The 19573-nt window shown below is 33.2% G+C and overlaps 1 protein-coding gene across 3 annotated transcripts in view; it reads right to left on the reverse strand.

The window, feature by feature from the left end:
* EMC2 (ER membrane protein complex subunit 2) overlaps positions 1–19573 on the reverse strand; it is a 40737-nt gene that overhangs the window by 14055 nt on the left and 7109 nt on the right. For all 3 annotated transcript variants that reach the window (XM_039853893.1, XM_039853895.1, XM_039853894.1), the window contains exons 3-7: positions 19312–19376; positions 17279–17364; positions 11401–11458; positions 1583–1668; positions 1376–1435 (exon numbers count right to left, since the gene is read on the reverse strand). In XM_039853893.1, the coding sequence (XP_039709827.1) occupies positions 1376–1435; positions 1583–1668; positions 11401–11458; positions 17279–17364; positions 19312–19376 (355 nt within the window). The remainder of the gene's footprint in view (positions 1–1375; positions 1436–1582; positions 1669–11400; positions 11459–17278; positions 17365–19311; positions 19377–19573) is intronic.

Genomic DNA, 19573 nt, shown 5'->3' on the forward strand with positions numbered 1-19573 from the left:
TTCAAGAGGTATTGAAAAGAATCAAATATAAACTGAAGTTAACTTACAATGATGCAATTATACGTGATTTTTGTGTTTGTCTTTATGGGGTTTTCCAAATTTTCTGTATTAGGTATCTCTTTAATTAAAATAGAACATTGCCTTGATGATTTGAAATGTTTTTAAATGCTTTTAATTACAAGATCTTCAAAAAGCACAAAAACTTAAATGACTGTATTCTGTTTTAGGGACAAAATAAAACTAATGTTACTTTTTTTACTATGCTCTGAAAATTCAGTTTCATGTTATTCAAATTATATACTGTATACTTTATAAATATTAACTTAAAAACTATGAAAAATGAAATTCTTGCCGTCTAAACCAAATATGCCACCACTTTCACATATATAAGAGAATTCTGAGTATGTTTACATATGTGAACATATAAGCATATATACATCTATACTGAACATGATTTGGCAAATAATTTTATAAGGGAAAACAAAGACAATCTGATAGCCATAGTATAGTAGAAAACTTAAGAATGCTTCCCAGAATACAGTACACCTTCATTAAATTATGTGGATAACTATCTTAATTCTTCATTTCACATTACACATATAACCCTCGGCAAATGCAAGAGACAAATGTCTTCATTCTATTTCCTGTGTCAGCTATTTGTAGCACGAGAATGAGAGTAACATATGCCTAGTGAGAACATGTACATGAGAATCTGATTCTATTCTCTCAAAAAGAAGGAAAGAAACCATGTGATGTACTTCGGATTTAGAAGAACTAAGGGGAAAAAAAGAAAAAAAAACTCCTGCCTCTAGATGGAGGTTGGCATTAATGCTGTGATATTAGAAAACCTGCACTAAGACTGGGCTAATCCTCTCACACTGGGATTTCCTCCTGTCACTGGAGCAATAAAAAAGCTAACAAAAACATTAAATATCCAATAAGCCAGTTCCTACAGCATTCAACATTCTTGATTATTCTTGGTTTTTTACCCAGGCAACAGAATTTTTAAACAGCAGGGAGTTTAATACTCTTTGTATATAAGAACAATTTAAACTCTAAAAATTCACAATTTTGATTCACTAAAAACAACCTTAGCTCAGTAAATGCAAGCCTTTCTAATTCCAAACAATGCCACATGTATTTGAAAGAAATATTTCCCAGACAAAAATAATTTAGCAAAACACAAATGACTTAGAGCAATTCACATATTATAATCAAGTGTTGATTTATTTTTCATTTAATTGTTTATTTTGTTCATTTAAAATAGCACGATTCATACCTTCTCACCAATCCTTTGGAAACCGCTATGCCTTCTAAACTTATATAGTAATGAAAGTTGCACTCTTAACAAAATTTGATTTGTGTAACAACTTACTCATGTTCATTGATATAAAGTTCTGCAAGTTCATGCCAGGCCTCTTGGTCTCCAACAAATCTGGTGAGAGGAAAGAGGAAAAAAGTATGTAGATATTCTGTAAATAAACAGCATGTAGGCAAAAAAGGAAAATCAAATGCAAATTCCATTTTAATTAAAAAAGATTTATCAGAATAACAAAACACAATCCTCTTGTAAGACACTCACTGTTCCAGATACTCATTCAGTTCCCGAATGGCTTCTACATTTTTTCCCTGGGCTTTTCGAATGGCAATCTTACGCTTTCTTGCAGCCTGTGGGTTGACATTAATAAAGGATTAGGCCCTCATGATTCCCTGGGTTTTGTAAAGAAGGTAATTTGACTGTGCAAATTATTATCTCAATGCCAGCGAAATTCCATTGTAGAACTACTGCTTAGTGGGAGTTTATAAACACACCCCATGACATCTCATCGGGGAATTCAAACATTCCTCTAACAATCACATATGCTTTACTTTTGATGTACACAATGCATGCATCATTTCGTTCAAATAAATACCCATCCAGATTCTGATAATTACAAACCAGCAGGAAACCCTAATCTTTATCCAGCCTAAAGTCCTTTACTCTGTCTCATTCATAAGATCTGTATCTTAAGAGATAGAGGGATAGTGGATTAGAAAAAAAATCTCACCATAGCCACTTGAATGTAATTATACAAATATGGCTTCTGATAACTCTTTTCACAGTTTAAAAGGAAAATCTACCTATGAGTCTTTCAGACGAATAATACAGGTCCTGAAAAACATTTTATAATAGATGAAACATTTAAAACTTGAATGTTAAAGTTTTCTTAAATGATAAATATAAAAATCAATGCCATTTATTTATGCATTATCAAATATGTACTGAACAGCTAAGTATTTGATAGGCACTGCGCTAGACAACAAAAATATAAGGAGAAAGACACACCAAATAAAAAAAAAACTGACGGAGCTCTATAATATTAGCTAACATACGTTGTGGCACAGTGGAAGAGGTGGAAGGGGAGGAATCAAAGAGGGTTCCAGATGTGATACCTGTACTGAAGTAGAAAGGGCAAGTAAATATTTAGAAAGCAAAAGAGGAAACTGTGTGGGAGACACTCCATAACTGCAGCAACTGTGGAGCAAAGGCACTGAAGACAGCAACACTGTGTGCAATCAAAACTACACAACTGAGGCTGGAGTGAACAGTCAGGGACTGGAGGGCACTACAAGAATTATTAAATTTACATCCCATCCATCTCTGTTTAATTCAATGCAGAAGACTAAACAATGAAACACACGAGGGCCAGACTGTTATTGTTTTATAATATACACGCTCCACAAAATGCAGACAAGGGAAGCAAAATGAATGGGTCCTCTTGAGACTAATGGAGCTACCTGCCATGGGGTGAGAAAGGTGGAGAGTTTTGCTCTGAAGAAGTGGAAGTTAAAAAACCAGAGAGATAAAGAGACTTCCCAAGAAGACAAAGAGCAATATTTATTATAATAGTGATAATAAAAAAATGACCTATATGTTTGAAATGTATATTCTGGAGTATTTGGCTCATTTTGAAGGCCTAACACAATGCCTGCCACACAGAAGGTACTGAAGTATATTTGAAATAATTTTACTATCTAATAAATGTAAAGTTTAGAAAGTCTCAAAAATCACAAGGAAATTAAAAGTTCTAAACATAACTCAATCCTAAAGCCTTTAGGAAAAATATTAGATTTCAAATAAAAGCCTTATCCCATATCCTTTGGAAAACAGGTGAGGGATAAATTAATATATAATTAAGATACTAATTTCTTTTAGACATATAATATCTAATTTCTCCAATCCAACAAAATTTGAAATATATTTGTTTATCCCTTTCATTTTTCATGATACTATTTCTTCCACAGGCAATATGGTAGACAGCAGAGAGTCCAGATTTTTTCACTTACCAGCTTTCTAATCAAGGGCAAAATATTTGATGTCCTTACTTGGTACCACCACCAATTTCCAAGTATCAAGGCAAAGTAACTCACACAATACACTGAATATAATAGTATTAAATGAATGCTATCTTCCTTCTTTCTACCTCTGGTTTGTGCTTAACACTTATGTGTTAAGACTTGCCAAAAGGTATGCCTATGAGATCTTTAAAGAACTGGCACAGGCTTGCTTAGTTTGACTTGATATCTCGCCCCAATCTTTATAGGAGATACACCAGCTGAAATGAGATATTGTATAGATACGGTGAAACTTGTTGAAAATATTGCATTCAAATGCCATAAATCAGACAAAAAGTCAAAGCATAAACATGAAGAGCAACTAATACTTCTATAGTTATAGTAAGAGGCGTGGTATGAACACTGTTAACGGACACCATTATGCATGAGTTTTGTGAAGAAGGGTGTACTAAAAATGCCTGTCTTACTTTAATTCATTTCTCAGTGACTTGACAATAGAACCAACCATTCCTCTACTGTCGAACACACCCAGTATTTTCAGGTCAGCAGCATTCTGCAGAATACAGTTGTAAAGTATTGCTATAGTGTTTTAAAGATAACCTTTAAAAATGTATTTTAAAAAACATTTCTTTTATAAATTATGAAAAATAGAGGTTTAAAACTTAAATGCATCAAAAGAGGTAGAAGTATGATCTGAAAGTTGATTCCCATCCTAGATCCTTCTATGAAACTTTTTAAAAGAATCCAAAATATTACAAATAAAATAATTTATTAACTAAGAGTTTTCCACCTAACAAAACTTCAGTGAGGTATAAGATTTTAAATATAAGGCTTTACTAACTAATTTGAGAAACATGCCCCCAAATCTCTAATATAGAAGCAATATTGTGCTTAATCATGTAAAATCTAAGATTTGGGATTTTACCTCCTAATATTCTAAAGTTTAAAACAAACTTTTAAGTGGTAACTATTCAATTATGCAAAGCCAGTCTTCCTAATGAAACTAAATACGACTGCTTAAAAAAAAAAAAAACCTATATGGCAATTACTATCACACATACAATACACTATTAAGTCACATATTAAAAATCAACCCTTTCAGGGTTACAAGAAAAATAATACCACATTCTGACAAAAGAACCAATCTTTATTTATCATGATCATTTTAAATCTAACATTAAGCAAGGATTTCATTTCTGGCCAAGATGAAGTAACAGGGACCAGATTTACTCTCTTGCCTGAAACAAAGAACTGGACTAAATATATAAAACAACCATTTTTAAAGCACAAAGTAACAGGCAACAAAGGAGAGTGATCCCTGAGAGGCAGGAAATAAATGAGGTGAGCCCTATTTTTATAGCCCTGGCATGCTGCCTTGAGAGTTTCAAGGGTGCTGTGCAGAGAAAACCCTGGCTGAGCCCAGCAGACTCTGGGAGTTCAGGAGGAGCACAGAGTCCAGGAACATCAAAGAGGCTACAGATCATAGGACAGAGTACTGGAGAAGAGAAAAAAAAATTCAAAATAAGGACTCTGAAGGTTCCCTTTGAGTACTCAGCTTGGTACTTGGTCAGTGTATGTGTGTTAGGAAACTACCCAAGGCCAAGCAAAGAACTATCAGAAAGGTTTAGGAGGGAAAGTGCCCAGAGCTCATACAGAGCTGAGAATTGTGCCTCTTCCTACCAGCCACACCGGACAACATCATGATTCCTGGGGTACTGGACAGAATATCCAGAAAGATGTAATGGGGATTAGCTCTGGTGTAAACACTGATCTGGTCCTATCTTACAAAGACCCAAAATTTTGCAAGTAACTTAATTGTATCCCACAAGAAAGTACAATAATATTTATAGGAATACAAAAATGAAAAAGGGCAAAAGAAACTTTTGAGGATGATGGTTTTATTTACTATCTTGACTGTGGTGATTGTTTCTCAGGTATATACAAATGTCAAAACTTATCAAATTGTATACCCTAAGTATGTGCTGTCATTTCTAAGACAATTGTATGTCAAAATAGTATAAAAATAGCATTAATTAGACTAAACATTATGTAGACTTGAGTAATTATATACATTTCCATTTGTATTTCTTTGTTGTACTTTTTTTTCCCCTCATAAAATATGCCAATGATCTGAATCTTCTAAATTTCTAGTTTGGATCAATATTTGCAAAAGTCCATTTAAGTCTTAAAAATGAAAACTGTTCCACATTTTATAAGTGATTTTAAAAATGGAGTTAGAATTTGTGTTGTAAAATATGAAACTTCAAAAAGTATTTACTACCATGAATAAATCTTCATCAAACTCGCTACATGCCCTGTGTAACATTACATACAAGGGGATCATTACATACAAGGGGACCAGCTAGCAAGTTTTCCTGAAAGATATATAGCATCTTAAAAAAAATAGGCTACTTAGGGAGAGCTACTACCTAGAAAAGATTAAAGGATTAAGGTCTACCAGCAAAGCACAATCTAGAACTCCCCCTACTTCAGATTTTGGGACCCAGAAAGAAACAGACCATTGGCCAACAGAGTAAAAGCAGAGTTCCAGGTTCTCCTGTCTCCAGTACTTATGCCCATAACCGTGGGAAATGTTGCATTCTAAAAGCATCTTCACCCTTGGCAGAGGCAATTACATTTAACTGCAAAATAAAGCTAGAAATACTTGCTGTTTCACAATATACAGTCCAAAATTCAAGGCAAAATCTGATCTTTCTGAAATATGAAATTCAATGAAAGACAATTATTACTGTACTTTCCTTCTGAAAGGCATTCATTCAACAAGTATTCACTGAAGGCCTACCCTAGGCTAGGCATTGTTCCATGCAGTAGAAATAGTTTTTTCCAAGGAGCTTTCAAAGGATGAAAAGCCTACCTTTATTTTAAAAGCAAGAAAACAAAAAACTGGTGTTGAAGGAATCTAAAAGATAAAAGCTGACAGTGAGCCTAATCCAGCACTTGATTTTGATAGGCTAGTGACTAAAATTTTCACACATGAGAGTTACTTTTCTAAAGTATCATTCACACCTAAGTTTTGTTTGTGTACTTTTATTATAAAATATACTTTCATCCATTACCCCACCCCTTTCAATTCCACTCGTCCTGAGTTTAGATCACCATAAACTCTGACCTAAGACAGAACAGCCTCCAAATTACTTATTTCATATCTTTTCAACTCCTTCAAATCATCCCCCAGATTACTGATAAAGTTCTCTCTAAAAATATCTGCTGGGATTTATTTCCCTAGTCCAAATCTGACTCATTCTCTATTTTCTAATAAAAATTAAAAATTTAAAGAGTAACACACAGGTTGTTCACAAAAATAAACTTTCGTTTACATCTCCTGTCACTCAATACAGTGAACCAATTCAGAGGCATAAAATACTGTTCCTCAGAGCCCTAGTTTCCTCTGAGCTAAGTCAGTGAGGAAGACGGGGGAGGTTAACCAGGCAGAGCACCAGAACCATGCCCTCTTCAACCAGAACAGATAAAAAATTTCATCTGAAGAAAGTGTTAAAGGAAACAGTTCAGAAAAATACAAACGGCTTTTTAAGCATATTAAAGGATATTCAACATCACTCACAATGCAAATTATAAGATATTTTTAACCAATCAGACTGGCAAAAGCTAAAAAAAAAAAAAGCTCATAATATGCCATCATGTGGCAGGATACAGGGAAAGCACTGTCATACACCACAGAAATGAGTATAAACAGCTAAAAAAGCCTCTGTGAAGGTAAATCTGGTGCCAGCTACCAAAATTTAAAATGCATGGAGCCTCCTGACTCAGATATTTCACTTCTAGGAATCTATCCTACCAATGACATCAACTGCAATGCTATTTCTGGGAAGAAACTATCAGAATCCACCTAAAGATTCACCAAAGGAGACTTAAAGAAACTTTTTAACATTAAGACATCTATGCTATGCAATGCAATGGAATGCAATGCTATGCAGCTACTCAAAGCATGGTGTAAAAGATGTGTTGACATGGCATGACCTCTCGAACATATTGTTAGGTAAAGAATGCCACCATTTGCATTTCTAGGAATTCTATCAAAAGGAATACACATACCTGAGTGCACATATTTTAGTGTGTGTACAAGAAAAAAAATCTCTGGAAGAATATATAATTGTTAACAATGTTTGACTAAGTAAAGGAAGACGAGATCAAGAATGGGAGGAAAGACTTATTTCTCACCATACATTCTTTTATATTTTTCATAACTTTTAACATGGGCATAAATTACTTTTTCAAAAAAATATTTTGCAAATTTTAAAAAATACATGGGGAGAAGGTGTCCCATTTCAGCACTCTCCTGAAAAAAAAATTTGAAAACTGTCATACTAATCACTTTATTCTTTCTTCCCTAGGTAGGCCTGTGCTTTAATAATGCTAAGGCTTACTCAAGCCATTCATGAAATATGATCTTTTGCCAAAGCCCACCATCTTTGTCTCAAGCCACACTCATCTTTCAAGGTCTACAAGGCTCAAAAATCACATAGTAAGAAACTAAAGAATCAGGATTTAATAAATTTATTTCCAAGTCCATAATCTGTTCCTTCATTACATCATGCTGCCTCCCTAAAAGCGAAGTCAAGGACAGTATCTCATTCCATTTACGCCCAGCACTGACATACTGGGAACACTCAACAAATGTTTTTTGAAAGACTAATAAATGCATGTGAGAGGCAAGGAGAGCTCCTTAAAGTTTGAATGAGCAACCTCATTTCTATATTGGATATCTAGGAACACAGAAGCACAAGACCAATAAAAAAAAATCACATAATTGCTTTTAGACAATGCAAAGAACTACAGTATAAAAGCTTGAATTGTAACTATAGATGAGGACAAAACTGGACTTTCCCACCTTTGAGATAATTAAAAGTTGCTTTGAAAAAAGAAACTGTGCTGTCTTCTTCATAATTATTTAATCTAAGTAATCTTTCCCTACAAGACTTTATTAGTTCTAGTCGTGGACAGCTTTGTTAACTCCCTCAGTGTCCACCACAGTGCTTTCTGTGGATACAGTAACAGAGACAGTGTCTTTGTTCTTAGTAACACCAACACTTTGGTATCTCATGAAATATACTCAATAAACATTTACAGAAAGACAGAACAGGAGGGACTGAGGAGAGATTAAATAAAGATAATATTTGATGAAAGAATCACATATTTAGCAAAGCTGAATTTAGTCACCTTGTTCTAAATGTTTACCTAACATGGAAGGGATTTAGTTACTCCCACTTCATACACTGGCTATGGGGGTGGGGAGGCCATCTGGATTTTTCTTTTAGCCAGTCTTAAAGCCATAAAACGTAGAAAGTACTACAAAAACTGAACAATATTTAGTTCCATATTATTTTAGATCTTGAAAAAGTAAACTAATTTATTTAAAATATCAACTTAAACTGACACAAAAGTAAAATGCTTGACTCTCAATTCCCAGAAAATAAAGTACAAACTATTGGTTCTTAGCCTAGCATGAGAAAAATATATGAAGATCAAATTTTTCTCAGAAATGTGATTTCACTTTTTCAATATACTGCTGTGTGAAAAATGAATACTTTTTTTAAAAAAGTATTGAAAAACCAATACTTTTGAATACTTTTGAATTAACTGTATAAGAAAATCTTCAAGAAAAGAAAAATGGTGGTTTTTATAAGGTATTATTTTATTAAGACATTAGGATAGTTAAGATTAGGAAATTACTCAAAACTTTCTAATTTTAGCTTTCTTCTTATTGAGATTATCTAGGAAAAATTAATAAAAGCTGTTTCTTATATTTGTTTTTTATAACAGGTAAGATTGCAGCTCTGCCAAAACTTTTCCCTGAATTTTCTATATTTTGAAAATCTTCATAAAATAATAAATCCTTGCCATTCAAATATCTGCCAAAAAAAAAAAACCAAAACCTAGGATGTTTCCCTGGGATGGGATAATATTAAAAGCTCAAATATAAACCATTTCACTATATATAGATATGTCAAATCACTACACTGTATAATTTAAACTTACATTATATTACTGGTCAATTACATCGAAATAAAGCTGGAATAAACTATTATTTAAAGACTATATAAGTAGTATTGTAGAATATCAAAAGAGGCAAGCACAGACCAGAGATTTATGACCAGTGAATGCATGGGATAAATGCTTTCTAGAAATTGCAGACTTCAATAGTAGATCATTTCCCAACTTAGCATAAATAATTTATTTAAAATGAATCAAGTTACTGACATTCAATTATTAAACATTTCTGCATTTTACAGTCCACAATCACATATTATTTTTTAAATGTGATTTTTAATGAAATACTTGCCAAATAAGAGAAAACCATCATATGTATTATGTGTTAATATAAGAATTTGTCCTTTTATAAGAGGAAAATACAAACTCAAACTGGTGTTTAAAAAACCCTAAAAATATTTTTCTTTTAGCAGGCATATGTATGCATGGACATAATAACAAAAACATTAAAACGCTGACATGGTATCTAAAGTCTTTTACTTTTCATTTAGTAAAAGGTAAATCTAAAGAAGGCCATTATACCAATAGTAAATGAAAATGTTTTCAGCAATAAAATTGTTTTTCACCAGGATATTTTTAAAATAAGTAATACTATATAAGTATATTTGGAACAAATATTCTGTCCAATAAACAAATATAAATATTTGTTCAGAATCAGGGTAAATTAAAGATATTTGTATATATTTATTTACGTATATATATATATGGCAGAAAAAAGTAAACCCAAAACCAAATATCTTCATTAACTCTATATACTAATTACTGAGATAACTTTCATTTTTCATTAAGACAACTAAAACATAATTAAGCAAACAAGTCAAGTTCCTGTTTCATAAACTTCAACAAAATATTATAAAAACACTGAGTCTGCTAGGCTTTTATACAAGCACATAAAATTCTTTTCAAATCACTAGTTCTTTCTAATAAGACATCTTATAAGTGAAATTTTAATGAAGTTTTAAATCTATTTTTTAAAATGGCTCATCAGAGGACCAGAACAGACACTTCTCCCTAGAGGACATACAAATGGCCAACAATTATTTGAAAAGATGCTCAACATCGCTAGTTATTAGGGAAATGCAAATCAAACCCACAATAAGATACCATCTCACACCTGTTAAAATAGCTATAATCAACTGGACAAGTAATAACAAATGTTGGAGAGAATGTGGAGAAAAAGGAACCCTCATACACTGCTGGTGGGACTGCAAAATGGTACAGCCACTATGGAAAACAGTATGGAGGTTCCTCAAAAAACTAAGAATTGATATACCACATGATCCAGCAAGCCCTCTAATGAGTATTTACCTCAAAGACTTGAAAACCCATATCTGAAAAGATATTTGCACACCGATGTTCACAGCAGCATTATTCACAGTGGTCAGGACATGGAAGCAACCAAAATGTCCTACGATAGATGACTGGCTAAAGAAGCTGTGGTACATATATACAATGGACTATTACACAGCCATAAGAAGAGATGAAATACTGCCATTTGTGACAACATGGATGGACCTCAAGATAATCATATTAAGCAAAATAAGCCAGACAGAAAAAGTTGAAAATTACATGATATCACTTATATGTGAGATATAAACCTAAAAGCAATAAATGAACAGGACAAATAAACAGGGACTCATGGACATGGACTATAAACTAGTGGTTACCAGAGGGCAGGTAGGTGGGGGAGGAGGGAGAAGGTAGACGGGATAAAGCGGGTCAAATATTGGAGGGTAGGGGGTAGGGTGAAGTGGGTAAAGGGGACCAAATATATGGTAGCTAAAGGAAACCGGACTTTGGGTGGTAAACACACAATAGAATATACAGATGTCAAATTATAATGTACACCTGAAAATTATATAATTGTATTAACCAATGCTACTCCAATAAACTTAATTTTTAAAAAATGGCCTATTATGAAATAGTCAAAATAAGAAAACAGAACATATGTGTTTTTCCATTATTTCCAAAATGAAATGATTTTGCCTTTTGAAATAAACTTTAGATGATCTTCAGGATAATCAGCTGACTTACAGTGTTAGTTGGATCTTCATGTAAAATTCGATCATATAGCTGTACAGCATCATCATATCTATTTAAAAAGAAAAATAAACATCAAAAATCATGACCTTAAAATTTAGTGACAAATAGTAAATACAAAAAAAAATTAAACTGACAGGGCTTTAAATGCATTTACAATTGCTATCTAACCTTTAAAAGCGTAGTTTCTTCCTATCTTCATATATAAACAGTAGAGTTTGCTACAGTGTCATTTTTTTTTAAGGAAAAAAGTAACATATAGAAATACTTCCTTCAAATATATACTGATTCAATTTGGCCTAAATATGAAAGTAAAAACTAGCAGCACAAAGAAATACTTTTGTGGTCTTAGTTATTATACCAAGAATTGCAGCCAATAAAACTTAAGAAAAAGTTTAATTTTACCAAATACATCCACAAGGAAATGATTACGTATAAATTTTCCTTTAATGAATATGTATATTTTTCTCTTAATGACATTCTCTAAAGATATCTCATAATGATAGATATGAATATCTTTATCAACATGATGACACATCTTTTAACTGAACACTGCCCTGCAATTTTAGTGTCCATCCCTGTATTTGTGATTATGATAACACCGACAAGTATGAATACTTTACCTGTAAGACTACTGGGAAAAACAAAAGCAGACTTAATTTGTAAATGTGTCCATACCACGTGAAGGACAAACAGTATCCCTGCACACAAGTCAATCAGACTTAGCAATACTTCAATAAAGTAAATTAGTTTGAACATTAAATACATGGTAATAGGTATGCTAGTGTCATAACAATCTGCAACTAAATGGGGAATCAAAATCATTAAATAATAAAACAAAACTATCGAGTATATAAATAAGGGCAAAATTAATTCTATGGAATAGATTTTCTCACAAGACAGTACATGAGAATCACCTGAGAATCGTTTTCCAACCATAAAACCTCTGGGAAACATATCGGAAAAGACATAAGAAGATATGAAACCATTCATTGTTTTCATAGTTGTACAAAAATCATACACACAAGGCATTCATACCTAGTTTTATATTTGAACATATTGAAGTTATACTATAATTAAAAATAATAATTTATGTAAAAATTGACTGTGATTTTATGTGTCAACTTGCTTGACTGGCCATGGGGTTCTCAGATTAAACATTATTTCTGGGTGTGTCTGAAGGTGTTTCAAGATGAGATTAGCATTTGAATCTATGAACTCAGTAAAACAGATTGCCCTCCCCAATGTGGACCTGAATAGAACAAAAGTGGAGAAAGGAAGAATTCAACCCTTTTTAAGGCCTCACTGTGGAGCTGGGACATCTCATCTCATCAACCCCCACCCTGAGATTGGATTTATACTATGGGCTCCCTTAGCTCTCAGGCCCTGGACTCAGACTCAGACTGAATTACAGCACCAGCTTTCCTGGATCTCCGGCTTACAGATGGCAGACCCTGGGACTTCAAAGCTTCCAAAATTGAGCTGAGCCAATTCCTCATAGTAAATTCCCATTTATATATGGTTCTGAACACACACACACACACACACACAAGGTTCTATATCCTACTGGTTCTGTTTCCCTAGAGAATCCTAACACACTGAAGTTCCACAAAAATTTACCTTCAGTCAGCAATGTTCTCATACTTTACCTATTACCTATTGGGCTTTTTTAAAGAAAATCTGGATTACATCCCTAACAGATTGATCTCAGTAAAGTGAGGACCAGGCAACTACTTATTTTTTAAAATGCCACAGATTATCACAATTTATTCAATTATGTATGAGAATCGATGGCTAACGGTCCTATGTGACAAAGACACATAATAGCCACTCTTTCAGATTAAAAACTGTAAAACTTTACTAAGTAAAATGGTGATGTGAATTTCAATTAAAGAATAAGGCTTAAGGAAGTCTAAATTCAATGAGTTTCTCAGAAAACCTGAGTTAATACTTAAGAACAAATTATTTTATATGGCTGGGAGCAGGGTAGAGGAATACTAACTATTAAAATGTGTGTGCTTTGGAAACTAGTACTTCTCAAATCTTTACAACATAATTTTAAAAATCATTCACCTTGGACTATGAGATGTGTTTTGCTATTCACATATTTTAAGAATGGTCTAGGAATTCATACTACTTGAAATAAAATAAAAAGTGATATTAGAGTAGAACACTGACTGATTCAGGAGAAATCCTTTGCAAATTTCTTCCATTCTGTCCTCTGGTTCAAAATTAGTTTCTGCTAACCTATATTATTTATTTTCCTCTATCTATACCCTTTGATTACTTACGATGAAGATCTAAGGAGATTAAAATTTGCACATACACAAACACATAAGCCAAGGAATAAAGGAGTTGAGAAAAATTCTATTAATTCATTTGGCTTGAGAAAAACTACTACCATCGTGGTACAAGTTAACTCTGCCTTACCTAAAACACCAAACTAAAAAGGTAACAAGTAATAAGCTGATTTTAAAATTCATATGTAAATCCAAAGAACTCAGAATAGAAAATAATCTTGAAAAGAAAAAAAGCTGAAGGACTCAGACTGTTCAATTTCATAACTTACTACAAAACTATAATATCAATAGAGAGTGGAATCAATATGGGTGTGGTATATGACAAACACATAGATCAATGAAATAGAACTAAAAGCCCAGAAATCAATCCTCACATTTACATTCAACTGCTTTTCAATAAGAGTGCCAAAACAAATAAGGAAAGCACAGTTTTTTCATGAAATGGTGTTGAGACAACTGAATATTAGAAGAATGAAAAGACAGGTATAATCTTTGTGACCCTGGATTAGGCAATGGTTTCTAGACGTGACACCAAAGTACAATCAACATCAACAACAACAAAATGAGCTGAACTTCATACTATATCAAAAACTTCTGTAATCAAAGAACACCTTTAAGCAAATGAAAATGACAACCTACAGAATGCCAGAAAATTCTAGCAAATGATATATCTGATAAGAAACTTATATCCAGGCTATATATGAACTTGTGGGCCCACCCAAGCTGCTTCCAATGGTTTATTCCATACAAATGGGTTGTTTTGGCTGTGGAGTTTCATAAAATACCTCAAGGGCTCATAATACCCAAAGGAGAAGCGTCTGGCCTTGCTGTGCCCTGTACCTCTTGCTGAGCAGTCCCAAGCCCCGCTCTAGTGGCAGCCGACCTTGGTTTCTGACTTGGCCAATCAAGGCATCTATAAGCCTAGCACAGGTGGCGACCATCTGTGGATTGCTCTGTGACTCTTATCAGGTGGCCCCAGAGGTGTACAAACAGTGGATAAATTTGGCCTGCAGCTGGACCCCTCCCAGGATAGCAAGTCTATTACATAAAGCCACTCCACTAAGACCAGGAGACTTAAGAACCCGACCTAATACTTAGAAACAGACCCAGGGAAGCAGCCAAAATGGTGAGACAAAGAAGCATGTCGCACATGAAAAAAAAAACAGAACAAAGTTCTAGAAAAAGAACTCACCAGAATGAAGACAAGCAATATACTATATGCAGAATTCAAAATACTGGTTACAACCATGCACAAGAAACTTAGGGGAAGAGTAGATGAACTCAGTGAGAATTTTAACAAAGAGAGAGAAAACAAAATGGAGATGGAGGACATAATCGGGAACCGGTCAGAAATGAAGAATATACTATCAGATGAAGAGTACATTAGAGGGAATCAACAGAATGGATGAAACAGAGGATCGAATCGGCAACACAGAAGATGGGGTAATGGAGGACACCCAATCAGAACAGCGACAAGAAAAAAGAATCCAAAAAAAATGAAGATAGTTTAAGAAGCTTAGAGGACAACATCAAGCGTAACAACATTTGCATCGCAGGGGTTCTAGAAGGAGGAGAGAGAGAACAAGGATTGAAAATCCATTTGAAGAAATAATGACAGAAAACTTCCCTAATCTGGTTAAAGAAATAGACATACAACCCCAATAAGTACAGAGAGCCCCAAACAAGATGAACCCAAAGAGGCCCACATCAAGACATATAATTAAAATGCTAAAGGTTAAAAACAAAGAGAAAATCTTAAAAGCTGCAAGAGAAAAGCAATTAGTTACCTAAAGGGATTCCTTTAATACTGTCAGCCGATTTCTCAATAGAAACTGTAGGCTAGAAGGGACTGGCAGAAAATATTTAAAGTGATGAAAAGCAAGGACTTACAACCAAGATTACTTTACCCATCAAAGTTATCATTTTGAATTGAAGGACAAAGAGCTTCCCAGACAAGAAAAAGCTAAAGAAGTTCATCACCACCAATTCATTATTTACAGGAAATGTTGGAGGGACTTAAGAAGAAAAAATATATATATCAAAAATATAAATAAAGAATGGCAATAACTACATATCTATCAACAAGTACTTCAAATGAAAAAGAATTCAATGCTCCAATCAAAAGATGGGGTGGCTGAATGGTTAAGAAATAAGACCCTTACATATGCTGCCTACAAGAGGCCATTCACATTAAAAGACACACATAGACTAAAAGTAAATAGATGGAAAAAGTATTTCATGATAGACCTAGAGGGTACTGTGCTGAGTGGAGTAAGTCACATAGGGAAAGATATGCCATATGATTTCACATATATGTGAACTCTAAAGAACAAAAACAAACAAATAATAGATACAGAGAACATTTTGAAGGTTACCAAATGGAAAGGGGTGGGGGAGTCGGTAAAAAGAGGAGAAGGGATTAATGGGTAGTTACAAAATAGTCATGGAGATATAAAGAATAGCATAAAGAATATATTCAATAATTCTGTAGTAACCATACATAGTTACTACAGAATTATTGAATATATTCTTTATGAATATATTCTTTATCAGAGGGGCACTAGTTATTTGAGTGATCACTTTGTGAGGTATAAAGATGTCTAATTACTATGTTGTACACTTGAAACTAATGTAATATTGTATGTCAATTATAACTGAAAAGTAAAAGATATTATTAGAAAAAAACAGAGATATTAACTCATACCATTTATGACAACCTAGATAAACCTTGAGAGCATTATGCGAATTATAATAAGTCAGACAGAAAAAAAAATACTGTAGGACTCATATATGTGGAATTAAAAGAACCTGAACTCACAAATACAGAAAGCAGATTGGTGGTTACCAGATGTAGGGATAAGGGATAGGTGAAATGAGTGAAGGTTCAAAAGATACAACCTTCCAGTTATAAAATAAGTCCTGCGGATATAATGTACAGCATGGTTACTACAGCTGACAATATTGTTTTGTATATTTGAAAGTTGCTAAGATCTTAAAACCTCTCATAAGAAAAAAAATTTGTTAACATCTGTGTGATGTCAGATGTTAACTAAATTTACAGTAATCATTTTACTATACATATATGAAATCATTATGTTAAATATCTGAAACTAATACACTGTTACGTGTCAATTATATATCTATAAATAATAATAGCCTCTATACCTTGAGGCCTGTGAGGGTCCCACACATACAGCATTACCGATTCCCAAAATAACCCTGAGAAGTTGGTAACATTCTTGTTTTACAGAAGAGTAAGGCTGAAAAAGCTCAGAGTTAAATAATTTGCTAGGTAAATGTCTAACAAATCCTAGAACCAGGATTTAAAGCCACATTTACTCCGAAGCATGATCCCATTTCACCAGACCACAGATGGTAAGTAGATTATATTCTCACTCAAATCTTTCTTACTGGGAGTAACTGCCAGGATTTATGCTGAGAAGCACTCTGAAGCTGAGCAACAAAAGATCTTGCACAATCAACAATGTTGCCAGGGGTGCAGAAGGACCTAAAGGTAAGCCCCATATTTGCCATTTTAAAATGGGATCACACTATTTACAAGATTTAGTTACCTTTCCATGGCTTCGAATCTCATTCCAGTTAGCCGCTTGACTCTGTGACTGCCAGGGAACTGTCTTCTCAACTCCTGAAGACAAAACTGAGAAAATAATTGGTAAAAAAGACTTGAAGAGTAATAATTACATTACATATACTAAATGGGCTACAAGGAATGGCCAATATAAGCCTTCAATGTATCTTCTAAAATAATTTCCTTAGCATGATTTAATGACATGAAGTAAAATTCATCAGTAAGAAATAACGGGGTGAAAGAAAAACTCTGAAATTACAAATAAAAGCAACAATCAGTTCTCAGACACTGATCATATTGTTAACTGGGAAAATGAGCATATCATGACATCTACTAATAATTCTGCAAATACTACTACCATTTACTCCTTAAAAATTGCTTACATAATGTGTCGGGCTCCACTTAAATGCCTCCAGTGGTTTCCTGGTCTTTTCTTCCTTTTACACAAGCATTCTCTTAATAAAAATTAAGTTCTTTGATAGTACTCTCAAGACCCTAGCAAACAGTACTAACACTCTTTTTAATTTTTCTCTGTTGAAATCATGTATTAATTGTCCTGTCAGCATACATATCCTGATCTGGGGTCATAAAATACAACCTCCATATCTATGAAGTATCAATCTCCTTTGGGCAGATATCTATAATTCACCTCTCAACTCAACTAAATAAATAATCATATCTATTGAGCACCTACTATGTTCTCAGCAACATATGAGGGATTATACGAGTCTCGAATATGCTAGAAATGGTAAGGATTATAAAAACGGTCCCTTATAGTGTCCCAAAGAGTAATTAACAAAAAAATGCCTTTAACTAGTAAAGAAACTATTAAGCAGTAATAAAATAAGTTTTAATATGATCTGGAAGAATAGCTTCAAAGTCAATGGCTGAAAATGTGCCATACTAAGAAAAATATTTAAGTTAGTCAAAACTGAAGATGATGTTCATTTATTTGACATCATGCAAAACTCATACTACTAGGTGAGTCAATCAAGCTAACTGTGTAGAAATTCTGAACCATTAAAAAATACTGTTACAAAGAATTATCTATATATCTCCTGTTTTATCAATATTATCTAATTTTTATCTCCTACTTTATCAAATGACATATGGCTATTTAAAAAAGAAAATCAAAATTTCCCTGCAGATATAAGCTGCGACCTATGTGGATATTCAAAAGGCTGTGTGTCATAAGTTTTAAAAGTAATCCAAAAAAGTTTTGTGGAATATTTTGTACCACTGGCAGCTCCACTGAAATTATGTATGTAGCCACCCTAACATTAATTACCTTGAAAAGGATAATACTAATTCAGACATGCTTATGTTCTCCTGGTATTTCACCTTTGTTTTTGTGTAACTCTTTTTGGCTTAAATGAGGAAGCAGCATGAAGCAGTACTTAGGAAATAAGAATTATAATAACAAAAGAACAGAAACTGCTGCTTCCTGACTTATAAATGAATATGATGATAATATCAAAGCAAAAAAAATAATTGTGAAGATTAAGCACTATGTAAAGCATTTTGCATAGTGCCTAGCAGATGAGTGTTCAAAATATAGCTATTTTCTTCTGTTTAAAAGCAGTATTAATATTTTACGTCATGTCCTGTATATGTTAGGATTTTCTAATAATTTAAGATATACATTTATAATACCGCAAAACAAAATTTAACAATATATACTATGAAAGTCACTAAACAACCCAAAAAATAAAGTTGTTTTAAACTATCTGCTTCTTATTGTAAATGCTATAATTCACCTAGTAAGCAGATAATCTTCACCAATTAATTTAACCTCTTCAGTAACATTGGGATACTAAACATCTACTTCTCAAGACTTAAAAAAATTTAACAACACACTGTGTTCCCAAGTACCTAGTTAGTCCCACCTCCTCTTGAGTAGCATTGAAAAACAGCTACAGAAAACATTCTATACAAGCCATAAACCAAGTCTTAACCGCTTACAATTCATGAAGCATATGAAATAAAAAATAAAATATAATTAGTTTAAATACCTACCGATGCCAAGTCATCCCGACCATAGTCAAGGGCTGCAATCATCACCTGTTCATATATAATCCAAACTAGAGAAAAAAAGCTGAATTTAATTTTAAAAATCTCCCAACAGAAACTAGATAATAATTTCTTCATGTTTCTGATATTTTAGATAATAGTACCTATAATTGAATAGATTTACTGTATTATATCTGCAATTAAGAATCATCCTCATATGCTTTCAGCAATGTAAAATATTTTAATATCTTATCAAGTCAAAAAAATC

This window comes from Pteropus medius, unplaced genomic scaffold (genome assembly GCF_902729225.1).
Source record: "Pteropus medius unplaced genomic scaffold, Ma_sr-lr_union100, whole genome shotgun sequence".
NCBI lineage: Eukaryota > Metazoa > Chordata > Mammalia > Chiroptera > Pteropodidae > Pteropus > Pteropus medius.